The sequence below is a fragment of the Serinus canaria genome, chromosome 21 (assembly GCF_022539315.1).
Source record: "Serinus canaria isolate serCan28SL12 chromosome 21, serCan2020, whole genome shotgun sequence".
NCBI lineage: Eukaryota > Metazoa > Chordata > Aves > Passeriformes > Fringillidae > Serinus > Serinus canaria.
The window spans coordinates 6,190,896-6,204,028 of NC_066334.1; the positions used below are offsets into that span (position 1 = coordinate 6,190,896).

At 44.0% G+C, this 13,133-nt stretch overlaps 1 protein-coding gene across 2 annotated transcripts; it reads left to right on the plus strand.

The window, feature by feature from the left end:
- Window positions 1-3,898, plus strand: AURKAIP1 (aurora kinase A interacting protein 1). 2 transcript variants are annotated; one of them, XM_050982637.1, is made up of 4 exons: window positions 1-61; window positions 512-600; window positions 1,696-2,138; window positions 3,082-3,898. In XM_050982637.1, exons 2-4 carry the CDS (start codon window positions 549-551, stop codon window positions 3,187-3,189), a joined length of 603 nt encoding a protein of 200 aa, XP_050838594.1. In that variant the 5' UTR covers window positions 1-61; window positions 512-548; the 3' UTR covers window positions 3,190-3,898. The 2 variants fall into 2 exon arrangements, with proteins under 2 accessions (XP_050838594.1, XP_009093790.1); XM_009095542.4 differs by lacking the exon at window positions 1-61 and adding an exon at window positions 153-393.
- The last annotated feature ends 9,235 nt before the right edge of the window (window positions 3,899-13,133 follow it).

Genomic DNA, 13,133 nt, shown 5'->3' on the forward strand with positions numbered 1-13,133 from the left:
ACCCGCGCGCGCCGCCAGGGGGCGCTGCGGCCGGCCGGAAGTTCCGGTGGCGGCGGGGCCGGTGGGTGATGGCGGCGGTGGCGGCGGGGCCGTGAGGGGAGGGCGAGAACCGCGGCCCGGGGGCTCCGTGCGGAGCCTGCCCGGGGCGGGGCAGCGCCGGCAGTGCCGGGGGGGCTGAGGGGAAGGAGGCGGCCCCTCGGTGACCGCCCGTTCTTAGGCCGCGCGGCTGCTCCTCCCGGCCGTAGGGAGGAGCAGAGCTGTGCCAAGGAGCTGGGCTGGAGTTGTTGTGTTTTTAGAGCTTAAACAGCCAATAAATTTATTTATTAATAAATTCCCTCCGCGGCTCGGCTGCCCCTGCGCTTGACCCCCACAGCAGATCCCGACAGATTGAGGGTAAAACTAAGAGGATGTTTAGGGTCTCAGCCTGTCTTTTGGGGATGTGGGGTTGAATAGGGAAGGTTTTCTAAAGCTGCCTGTTTGCCTTACTGAATAAATGTTCTTATTTGAACAGTCATTGCTGGCTCTGCCAGTGAACAAAGAGAAACAAAATGTTAATATCACGGCTGAGTTCCCAGTTACTGAAGGCTTCGAGAATTGCAGGTAAATTGGTATTGTGTGGCCAAGATTTCTGTTTGTTTGGGTTTATTTTCCTGGGCTAATTGGGCTCCCAGGAGGGTTTTTTTTTTCCACCAAGCAGTGCAGGAGAGAGGAGGCTGTTGTTGAGTCGGTTGTAAAAATGTTTTCATATCTCTGATTTATTATGTCACTATGGTGTGGCTTTGGTTTAACCTTAGGAGAAGGTTTCTTAGCAGCAGAGAGGTTTGATACAGCAAACACTTCCTTACCATTCCAAATCGATTTCCCATCAGAAAACACAAGAACATTCCCCTTAAGGGAATCGTGGAAGGGTTTGGGTTGGAAGGGACCTTAAAGACCATGGAATTTCAACTCCTGCACTTCCCAGTGAAGGAAAACCTTAAAGACCATGGAATTCCAACCCCTTCGCCTCCCAGTGAAGGAGAGCCTTAAAGACCATGGAATTCCAACTTCTGTTGGGCAGGGGACACCTCCCAGTGAAGGGGAACCTTAAAGACCATGGAATTCCAACCCCTTCACCTTCCAGTCAAGGAAAAACCTTAAAGGCCATGGAATTCCAACCCCTTCACCTCCCAGTGAAGGAAAAACCTTAAAGACCATGGAATTCCAACCCCTTCACCTCCCAGTAAAGGGGAACCTTAAAGACCATGGAATTCCAACCCCTTCACCTCCTAGTGAAGGAAAACCTTAAAGACCATGGAATTCCAACCCCTTCACCTCCCAGTAAAGGAGAACCTTAAAGACCATGGAATTCCAACTCCTTCACCTCCCAGTGAAGGAAAAACCTTAAAAGCCATGGAATTCCAACTCCTTCACGTCCCTCTGAAGGGGAACCTCCACCCTGCCCTGCCTGGATGGTTTGGGCAGCTTACCCAGTGAAATATAATATATTTTTAGCATGACATCATTGTAGTTAAAATTGAAAAATCGAAAGATTTTCAATCCTTCCTCGCTTTTGTGTTGTCTCTACAACTTCTGTGAGTGCCTCCCTTTGTTAGCCTGCTCTGCCCAGATCCATCTGGCAGTTTGAGGTGTGGGCAGAGCTTTTTTGTGGAAAAACTGTCCCTTTTTCAGTGCCAACCCCCTTTTCTCCCCAAGGCCACCTCTTGCCCAGGTCGGTGTCATCGTTCCTGTGCTGCCGCTCTCCGTGCGCCCGCTACAGCACCCAGCCCCCCAACCCCAGCGGGGCCCAGCCCCAGCAGTGGCACAGCCTGGACCCCGAGCTGGAGGAGATCCTCATCCCCAGGAAACTCTCCATCAGCCCCTTGGAGAGCTGGCTGACTGTCAGGTACTCCCTCCCCAAAACTGAGGGGGCTCAGCAAGAAGCCAGCCATGAAAGCCCACAGCCCGTGGAGTGTCCCCCTCCTGCTGGGACAGGGCTGGTGGAGGAAGGAGAGGGAGCCCTGGGTGACAAAGTGCAGTGCAGGAATGTCCTGAAGATCCGCAGGAGGAAAATGAACAGGCACAAGTACAAGAAGCTGCTCAAGAGGAGGAAGTTCATCCGCAGGAGGATCAAGGAGGGGCGCAAGAAGAAACGTCAGGTGAGCTCAGGAGAGGGGCAGAAATGTGCCCACACTCCACACCAGCCTCTGGGCAGGTGTTGGATTTAACTGGATTTAGGGACAAATCAGCTTGAATGAACTCAGTTTCCCCTACAAAACTGAGGAATAAAATTAAAACAAGGAACCAAACCAGCCTCTGTGCTGGTGTTGGGTGGTGGATTTAGGGAGAAATCAGCTTGAATGAACTCAGTTTTATTCCCTACAAAACTGAGGAATAAAATTAAACCAAGGAACCAGCTGATCCATCACTTTTGGGTCAAATCCCTGATTTAGGAATTTTTTTTTTGGCTTTATTTTATTTCTTTAGGCTGAAGTTGTGCCAGGGGAGGGGGAGCTCCCTGACAGAAATGTGCCCACACCCCAAACCAGCCTCTCTGCAGGTGTTGGGTGATGGATTTAAGTGGATTTAGGGAGAAATCAGCTTGAATGAACTCAGTTTTCCCTACAAAACTGAGGAATAAAATTAAAACAAGGAACCAGCTGATCCATCACTTTTGGGTCAAATCCCTGATTTAGGGATTTTTTTTTGTCCTGCTCCTTGCATGGACACAAAGAACTCTAAAACTGAGCCTTGTCCCCCTTGAATGTAACTTTATTTTCTGCAAAATAATGGGAAGAAGGAGGGGTTGGAATGGACAGTGGTGCTTGACAAGGCTAAATGGAAGTGGCTAAAATTTGGTTTTGCCTTCTCAGTTTTCCTTGTACAGGACTTTAAAAATGATACTGCCAATATCCTTGTGCATTTTAATATCTTCTGATGAATTTTCTGCAGTGAAATTCAATATTTTGACACTTGAAACCTTTGTTTCCTTTGTGTGTGTTACACCTACACTGTCCTTGGGACACGTGGCTGTTGCTTCTGAGCTGTGTTACCATTTATTTCTCTCTCTTTTTTTTTTTTTTTTTTTTTTTCCTATTTTAGATAAAATTTGAGAAAGATTTGGAGCGCATCTGGAAAAAAGCTGGCTTGAAAAGTGCTCCTGCAGGCTGGCAAACCCCCAAGATCTACCTGAGGAGCTCCAAACGATAAAAAAAAACCACCCACCTGTCACAAATTTTATCCTGCAATTGTAATTAAAAAAAATATTTAAGTATGTTGATGACATTTAACCTTTTTCTGATTGTGATGAGAACAGTGGGAAGGAGTTTTGCAGGGAGAAACTGGCAGCTTTTCCTCCCCAAAGGAGAGGTGTGAGCTCTTTTCTGTGGGCATTGCTGAATTTCTGCAGTCCCTCTTTGAGATGAGGCTGAACCTAAGAAAAATCAGGTGTGGGAGAAAGGGATCAGTGAAAGAATCCCTGTGGTTTATATGGCACAAACCTTTGGAAAAGTTCTTTTCTAAATTGCATTCTTTCACAGCCTGAGTGCAGAAAGATTGGGGTTTTCCTAAGAGCTGGGGTGGGAATTGGATCAGAATTCCATGGAATTTACCTGCAGGAGCTTCTGTTGTCTCTCATGTGGAGCCTTGGGCATCGTGTGAGCATCTTTAAAATTCTCATTTCTTTTTGTGTTCAATTTTGTGCTAATAAAAAATGGTTATTTTTTTGTCTTTGACCGACCCCTGTCATGTAAAACATCCAGATATTGGTCAAAGTAAAAGCTCAGAGCAAATTATTCATTAACTACAAAAGCTTTTGTGCCTGAGACAAGCCTGATACAATCAGCTGCTTTTGCATGGTTGGAGAGAGTTGTGAAAGCTGTGAAAAATCCAGGTGTTAAAAATAAACCCTGACAGAGGATTTCTTCTCTGGGTTCTGCTTTGGGTTCTTTTCTTTTGGGGGTTTGAGGCAGTTCTGGGTGGTTCAGTGTGATTTAATTTTTGTATTTTGGCAATGAGATGGGCTGGGCTGAAAAGGGGAAAAGAATGAGCTGGGAAATTGCCTGAAAATGATTCCATTTTTTCTGCTAGGAGAGAATAAAAAAGAGAGGAAAATAATCTGTGGAAATCATTGCTGCTCAAGGTGCAGTTCAGGACATCCTGAGCCACAGCTTCCCTGGGCCTTTCCACCCCTCACAGGCAAGAATTCCTCCCTGACATCTTCACTCTGTCAGGATTTGTGTTTTCCTTGTGGAAAAACTCTTACAAAGCACTAATCAGATATTACACCCCAGGGCTGTGTCAGATTCCTTCCTTTGAGCACAGGATGGAATTTAAAACTCACTTCAACAACCAGAGAGATGGAAAATGCCCCTGATTTTCTGTAGAGGGAGCATGAGTCCAGCATATGCTCACAAAGCTTTATTAACCAAAGAAATATCTGAATTTTTCCTCTCCAAAATATCTCCATCTGCACACTTAGCAAAGGTTTCTGTGCTTGTGGAGCTGTTGTAGCAAAAAAAAAAGCTGCAAACAGGAAAGCTTTGACTTCAAATTCTTCAAATATTGAAGATTTCTGTTATTCTGCTGTTCTGTTTTTGAGAGGAGATGGTTGAAAACCAGACAAATTCATGGTGTTCATCACAGAGCTTGGAGAGAACTGGGGAGGGTTTTTTGTGTCACTCATTGGGCTGGAAAAGTCCCTCAAAATTGGAATATAAATCTAATATCTCTCATTTTCCCCAAATTCTTGGATTCTCTGGAGGCAGCAGCTGAGCTGAACAGAAGAAATTCAGGAGTTTTCTCTCAGTGATCAGGTTTGGCTGGGATGAGTTGGCTCTAAAATAAGAAATGGCTGATTTGGAGGGATGAAAACTCTGAATTTTATTTCTCTGAACCAAATCCCATCACAAATGTGGAGTATAAATCTAATATCTCTCATTTTTTCCTGAAATGAGTTGGCTCTAAAATAAGAAATGGCTGATTTAGAGGGATGAAAACTCTGAATTTTATTTCTCTGAACCAAATCCCTTTGCAATTGTGGAGGGTGTTGCCCCATTTTGGAAATGAGCCCAGCAATGTGGTGGCAGTAGCAAAAATTCAATTTCTTTTTCATGTCAGCAAGTAACAGTTCCTGGCAAACAGGATTTTGGTTGTCCCCTTCACTTGGAGAGCAGTGATTCTTAGCAGAGGAAGAACTAAATACATTTTTAAGAGTCTTCTCTAGAAAATGTGGTGTTCAGTGACATCAGCATGGATTCTTGAGGTTTTTCACAGGCTTCTGGACCAAATAAAATTTATTTCAGCCACAAATAAATCCAGTTGAACTTAAAAAAAAATCCATTCCAGCTGAGAATCAGCCCTGATTGGATATGGGGAGGGGAAAAATGGGAAATAACTGCTTCCTGCAGCTTTTCCCTAAAAACCTGCATCAATTCCCAATTATTTTATTTATTATTTTATTATTTTGTAGAACTAGAACATTGCTGGCTGCTCCATGGTAGGGATGAGGAATTGGAAATGACAGGAGATTTTTAGGATTGAAGCAGGAGATTTCTGGTACTGCTGCACACAACTGGAGCCACAAAAAGAGAAATAAATATAAATATTCTTCCTGTTGAACTGGCTTCTAGCTGCTGTGCCTAAAACCTGGTTTTTTGGAGCATGTTTTGGGTTTTTTTTGGTGTGTGTGTGTGGTTTATTTCTATTTGGGGTTTTGTTTATGGGGTTTTTGTTTGCTTTGGGTTTGGTTTTTTTTTTGTTTGTTGGATTGGTTGGGTTTGTTTTGGGGTTTTTTTGACATCAGAGGGAGAGGACGGGGGTGATGCTCATTCCCAGGAAACTCCATCCTTTTGCTGCTGGACGATTTCTCTGCAAAAAAAAATGAGTTGTTCTGATATTTTTATTGTGAGAACTGTTCTTTATTCTACTAATAGTCTCAAAATGGAGTAAATCAGCCAACAGCAGGGGATGTTTTTAATATTTGCTGTACAAACCACCTTGCAGGGCATTAACAGCACCTGAGCACCATTAATAATGAATAAATTCAATATTCTGAGCAGCAACAGTGGCTCCTTTACTCTGGTGAGGCACTTTGATGTGAAAAACCAAAATATTGGTGTGTCCTGGCTGCAGGAGCTGTGACCTCCTCAAATCTGTGGTGATTTGATCCCTGCTCCAGAATTCCAAACTGAACAAACCAGCCTTGTTCTCTTCCAAACAGCACCTGGGCCTGACTCTAATCCCATCTTTTCTTTTTCACCATTCATGGTTTTCCAGCAAAACATTTTAGTTTGGGCTCATTTGGGCTGAACCTCTCCAAAAATAACAGCACTCTGTACCAGACCTGGAGCATTTGTAAAATGGGTTTGAAAAGTGGGGTTTTTTTTGGTTTTTGGGGTTTTTTTTTGTTTTTTTGGTTTTTTTTTTGTTTGTTTTTTTGGTTTTGGTTGTTTTTTTTTTTTTTTGTTTTTTTTGTGGGGTTTTTTTTGGGGTTTTTTTTTTTGTTTGTTTGGGTTTTTTTGTTTTGTTTTTGGTTTTGGTTTTTTGGTGTTTTTTTTTAAATATATTTATTTATTTTTATTTTTTTATTTATTTCCTGCTGCTTCTTAAATAAATAAATAAAAATATCAATAACTGTAGCTGCTGTAAACATCTGAGGTAGCTTGGAGCAAACACAGGTTGCTGGTTTTCCTGTGGAAGAATCCATTCTTGTTTGATTTTCCCTGCAAAACTGAGGAATAAAATTGAAATGAGGAGTTCTGTGAGTCAAAAGAATTTCAGGAAAGCAGCTGATCCATCACTTTTGGGTCAAATCCCTGATTTAGGGGATTTTTTTTTGTCTTGCTCCTTGCATGGACACAAAGAACTCTAAAACTGAACCTTTGAATGTAACTTTATTTTCTGCAAAATAATGGGAAAAAAAGAGGAATTGGAATGGACAGTGGTGCTTGACAAGGCTAAATGGAAGTGGCTAAAATTTGGTTTGAAGTAGAAAATGTTAAAAAATGCAGGTTTTTTTTTACTTGCTCAGTAATTGAGGCTTGGTGCTGCTCAGGCAGGGGTTGTGCCTTGGGTCTAGAATAAAAACCAAACACTCCTGGAGCCTCTCAGCAGCTGGAATCCTTTGGAATTCCCTCCTCACTTGTCAAAAAATTGGTGTTAATACAAGGATGTGGAATTGTCAGCATTTCCATCTTGTTCTGAGGGAGGAGGGTTGATATCCACATTTTTCTGAGGGAGAAATGTGAATTTCCATGTTTTTCTGAGGAAGAAATAGGCATTTCCCCTTTGTTCTGAGGGAGGAATTGCATTTTTACATTTTTTCTGAGGGAGAATTGTGGATTTCCACATTTTTCTGTGGGAGAAATACGGATTTCCACCTTATTCTGAGGGAAAAATTTGCATTTCCACCTTATTCTGAGGGAGGAATTGCATTTCCACCTTGTTCTGAGGAATAAATATGCATTTCTACTTTGTTCTGAGGGACAAATTTCATTTTTACATTTTTCTGAAGGAGAATTGTGGATTTCCACATTGTTCTGTGGGAGAAACATGGATTTCCACTTTGTTCTGAGGAGGAATTGTGGATTTCCACGTTGTTCTGAGGAATAAATATGCATTTCCATGTTGTTCTGAGGGAGAAATTGCATTTCCACATTTTTCCGTGGGAGAAAATTAATTTTTAAATTTTTCTGAAGGAGAAACATGGATTTCCACTTTGTTCTGTGGGAGAAACATGGATTTCCACTTAGTTCTGAGGGGGAATTGTGGATTTCCACGTTGTTCTGAGGAATAAATATGCATTTCCACATTTTTCTGAGGGAGAAATTGCACTTCCACATTTTTCTGAGGGAGAATTGTGGATTTCCACCTTGTTCTGAGGGAGAAATTGGGATTTCCACTTTGTTCTGAGGAATAAATATTCATTTCCATGTTGTTCCGAGGGGGAAATTGCATTTCCACATTTTTCTGAGGGAGAAATTGCATTTCCACATTTTTCTGTGGGAGAAAATTAATTTTTAAATTTTTCTGAAGGAGAAACATGGATTTCCACTTTGTTCTGAGGGGGAATTGTGGATTCCCACCTTGTTCTGAGGGAGAAATTGGGATTTCCACTTTGTTCTGAGGGAGAAATTGGGATTTCCACACGTGCTGTCACCCCCAAAGCAGAGTGGGAACTCCCTCATGATTCCTAAAGGAGGCAAAGCAGCGCCCTGGGGATTTTTAGCTAAAATTGTGGTTGCCAGAGTCCTTCTGGGTTAATCCTGAGCAAACACACTTTTCACCCAGACTCCCCTTAAAGGCTGAGCAGGCTCCATGTTTATAAATGTGTCTAAATTTGGATTTAGACAATTTGGCAGCAGGATTTCAGTGAGTATGGAAAGCAGCCTCCTTTCACCCAGAGTATTTTTATTTTTAATGGAACAGCCTGAGGTAAAAACCCCAAATCTGGGAGGTATCTTGGAGCACCCTCTCCAAGACCAACCCATTAATTTTCCCACTCTTTTCCCAGTCATTTCTGATCTCAAAATAAGCTGCAATCCCACTGCTTAATTATTTTAGGCGGGTGCAGTGGATGAGCTGCAATTAGTGTCAAAGCTCCTGTTCCCACGTGCACAGAGGCCACCAAGTGTGGTTTGAGGGACAGTGCTGGTGGCCACCAAGGGACACGAAATGTCAGCTCTGCTCCCCAGGACTCCCAGAATTTTATTGTGCCTCACAGCAACGAGCAGAGCTGGGTGATTGTGCCTTGAGCTTTGCACAGCTGGGAGAAATCTGATTTAATGGTGCCTCTTGGAGGAGTGAAATTCATTTTTGGTACTCTTGGGTGATTGTGGTTTGAGCTCTTCCCAGCTGGGAGAAATCTGATTTAATGGTGCCTGTTGGAGGAGTGAAATTCAGTGCTGGGTGCCATGCCTCGAGCTTCTCCCAGGTTGGAGAAATCTGATTTAGTTGGAGGAGTGAAATTCAGTTTTGGTAGTCTTGGGTGATTGTGGCTTGAGCTTTGCACAGCTGGGAGAAATCTGATTTAATGTTGCTACTTGGAGGTGTGAAATTCAGTTGCAGCAGTGCTAGGTGCTGGTGACTTGTGCTTCTCCCAGGCTGGAGAAATCTGATTTAATGGTGCCTGTTGAAGGAGTGAAATTCAGTTTGAGCAGAGCTGAGTGCTGGTGACTTGTGCTTTTCCCAGGTTGGAGAAATCTGATTTTTTGGAGGAGTGAAATTCAGTTTGGGCAGTGCTGGGTGATTGTGCCTTGAGCTTTGCGCAGCTGGGAGAAATCTGATTTTGTTGGAGGGGTGAAATTCAGTTTTGGTACTCTTGGGTGATTGTGGTTTGAGCTCTTCCCAGCTGGGAGAAATCTGATTTATTGGTACCTGTTGGAGGAGTGAAATTCAGTGCTGGGTGCCATGCCTCGAGCTTCTCCCAGGTTGGAGAAATCTGATTTAGTTGGAGGAGTGAAATTCAGTTTGAGCAGTGCTGGGTGCCATGCCTTGAGCTTCTCCCAGGTTGGAGAAATCTGATTTTTTGGAGGAGTGAAATTCAGTTTGAGCAGAGGTGGGTGCTGGTGCCTTGTGCTTTTCCCAGGTTGGAGAAATCTGATTTTTTGGAGGAGTGAAATTCAGTTTGGGCAGAGCTGGGTGCCATGCCTTGAGCTTCTCCCAGGTTGGAGAAATCTGATTTTTTGGAGGAGTGAAATTCAGTTTGAGCAGTGCTGGGTGCCATGCCTTGAGCTTCTCCCAGGTTGGAGAAATCTGATTTTGTTGGAGGAGTGAAATTCAGTTTGAGCAGAGCTGGGTGCTGTGAGTGGAGCTTTTCCCAGGCTGGTGAAACCTGACTTTGTGCTGCCTGTGGGAGGAATGAAATTCCATTTGTGCTCAGGGTTTGTGCTGTGGCCAGCCTGCTCCAGGGCTTTGGCAGTGACCTGGAGCACTGGACAGTCCTGCAGGATTTTTGGACACTTTTTCAGCTCACTTTTCTCCCCTCTTTTCTCCAGAACTTTGTGTAGGATTAACAAAAATTAAAAAGCCTCAAATCTGGAATGACAGAGGATGCAAAATTCCTGTCCCTGCAGGGATGGGACCCAGATTTTCCCTGGAATCCAGAAGGTGGAACAGCCAGGAGCTGCTGCTTTCTCCCCCGTTTTTGAGGACAACCCAGGGCTGAGCAGAGTTCAGAGGGGGATTTGATGCCTCAGCCATTTCCTCTGAGCCTGCTGCTGTCAGACTGGAGCAGAGCTGAGGATCCATCCCCCAAGGTGCCTCCTGCTGGATTCTCTGGGGATTTGGGGAAGCTGGAGGTGCTCCAGAAGCACATGGCACTGACTCAGTCCCCAGTCATGGCTGGGACACTTCTGGCTCAGGCACTCCAGGTTCAAAAGTTGATTTTGGGAGATCTTTTGTATCAGTTTAGAAGCTTTGGGAGCACTCAGTTGGAAAAAAATCCTGATTTTTTTTAGGAAAATCCAGTTGCTGGCTGCTGCTGTGGAGCCCAGGGAAGGATCAAGAGCTGCAGATCCATGACCAGAGCCACTCTGGAGTTCTGATTGCTCTCACTCCAGAGCTGCACCTTTTTCCATCCCCTCATGGATTTTGAGCTGTTTTTTCTTTACCTCTCTTGAGTTGAAGGCACCCCTGGCTCTCAGAGTAGACTGGGAGATGAGGACTTAATAATTTAAATTAAATAAAAGGCAGAAAATGTCATTTCAGTGGGGTAAAGAAGCAGCAGGTGGAATTGGCTCCTGGTTTCCCTAGGGAATGGGAATTCTGGGAAGATCTGAGGGGCAGCAGGGATGAAATGAAAGTTAAAAATTCGAGTTTTTCTCAAAATCTTCCCCAAATCCGTGCAGCTGGTCCAGGCTCTGCTCCCAGTTCTGCCACTGCTGGGCTCTGTCAGTTTGGGTGACTCATTTCCTTTTGTGCTCCATGGCTCCCTCCTGCTCCTGTCTGTTTAAATTCCAAATTTTTCCTCCCAGGAGCTCCCTGTGCTGTGTGGGACAGACCCAAGTGTGCTGTGAGCCTTGCACACACCAGAAAACACATTTAATGGGATTTTAGTTGATTTTTAAACAGCATTTAAATCAAAACAATCATCTCAAGTACTTAAAATTAAATTTTTTTATTTACTAAAATTATTTTTCTAGAGAAGTGATTTTTCCAGATTTACCTTCATACAGTTTGGTCCTGCCAAAACTATTAAACTGAACAGAAAATTCTAATTTACACCTGCTCTGTGGGTGTCTGTGAGCTGCTGCTTTGTGTCTCTTTTTCCATCCCTGATTTATTTGCTGCCTGTTGTTTTCCCATTTCTCCTTGGTCAGTTGTTTTTTTTTTTTTTTGGGTAGCTTCTGTCTGGAATAGGAAAAAAAAAAAAAAAAGAAAAAAAAGAAAAAATCAGTGTTGGTTTCCTGGGCAATTTCTCTGTTTTTGTAACTGGTTTTTATTAATGCTTTTGAGATGAATCCCAGGAATCTGGAGCTTTGCAGCCAGAGGAGGTGTTTAAATGTTGGGCCATCCGAGGGTGCTGGGATGCAGGGAGCTTTGGAGGAGCCCTGAAAGAAAATTTGTGATTTTTGAAAGAAAATTTGTAATTTAACAACCTGAAAGCCACCTGAGCTTTTTGAGGCCTTTTGGTTGTGATTCAGCTCAACCTTGGAGCTCTTTCAACCTCAGTGATGCTGTGAGGGTCTCTGAGTGTTTCACTTGCCTCTGAAACAGCCCTGAAAGAAAATTTGTGATTTTTGAAAGAAAATTTGTGATTTAACAACCTGAAAGCCACCTGAGCTTTTGGTGACCCTTTGGTTGTGATTCAGCTCAACCTTGGAGCTCTTTTCCAGCCCCAGCAGTGCTGGGATTGAGGAGAGCTCGGGCACAGGTGGCAGTGACTGCCAGGGGAGCATTTCTGTGGGCTTCACCTGTCTCTGGCCATTATATCTAGAATAGATCTCTGTAATATCTCTGCTATTTAATGTTCCCATGATATTTTTTTTTTAAATTCACCACAGCCTAAAGGTGTCAGAGCTCTGCCCTGCTCATCCCCCAGCCCGTGTTTGCTCCAGCTGCTTTTGATTCCAGTGAAATGACACAAAAAAAACCAACATCTGGTGAGAGCATCACCTTGTCACGGTGGCTGTGCCCTCCAGAGAAGGCAAATCTGTGTTTGTGGCTGGGAACAAGCAGGGTAATGCAGGGGCTGAGAGGTGCCTGCCTTGTTCCAGCCCTGCAGTAATGACAGGCTCTGCCTGGCAGCCCTGCCTTTGTGGCTGCCTCTCAGCTTTGCCCTCGCAGCTCCCAGTTCTTGCTCTGAGCTGGATTATTTCAGGCTTGCTCGAGGGGTTTGTGGCAGCTGGGAGGTTTGGTTTTGAGAGAAGAGTGAGAAATGAAAATGGTGTTGGGTCTTTCTTCTGCTGTCCCCATGCAAAGTTCTTTTTTTCCCATATTTTATTTCGAATTTTATTTTGTTTTTCCTTTGCCACTGCCAATTAGCTGCATTCTTGTACTCTTTATTCCTGAACTGTGGCATTCCCTACTCCTTTTCTGTCCCAGGAATTTCATCCTTTCTTCTTCCCACGAGCAGGCATTTTCTCCTTTGATCCTGCTGGAACACTCTGGGTCCTGTGTTTAAAGAAGTCGTTGATGATAAGCCTGGAGTGCTGACGAGGCCTTGTGCTGTAATTTGTGTCAGCAGATCATTAATTCTGACATTCCTTTTTAATTAATGTATTTCTGGCTGTGAGGATGGCGTGGAAGCACTTCCACTCCTGTTTCCCAGGGTGGGTGACTCTCCAAAATTGCACTAAAGGATGGAGAGTTCCCCTTGGCATCGAACCTTTCTTTTTTCTTGATCTGATGCTTGCTCAGTTTTTCTGGCTGCTGCTTTTCCATTCGGATTTATTGGGAAGTCTCTCGGCGCAGCCTGAAAACAAAAAGGGTAAAAGTGGAAGAGATGGGGAGGAGGAAACTCCCTGACATCCAACACTTCCCCCAAGCCAATCACCCAGGTGACCCTGAGTGGCTGCTTCAGGTGTGAATTAGGTGTGAAAAACCGAATTTCTTTTGAAAATCGAAACGAGAAATGAAAAAGAGGCGACTCTGGGAGCCTTTCTTCAGCTGCTGACCCGATCTGCAGGTGCAGAGCCTGCAAAACCCCTCCTGCT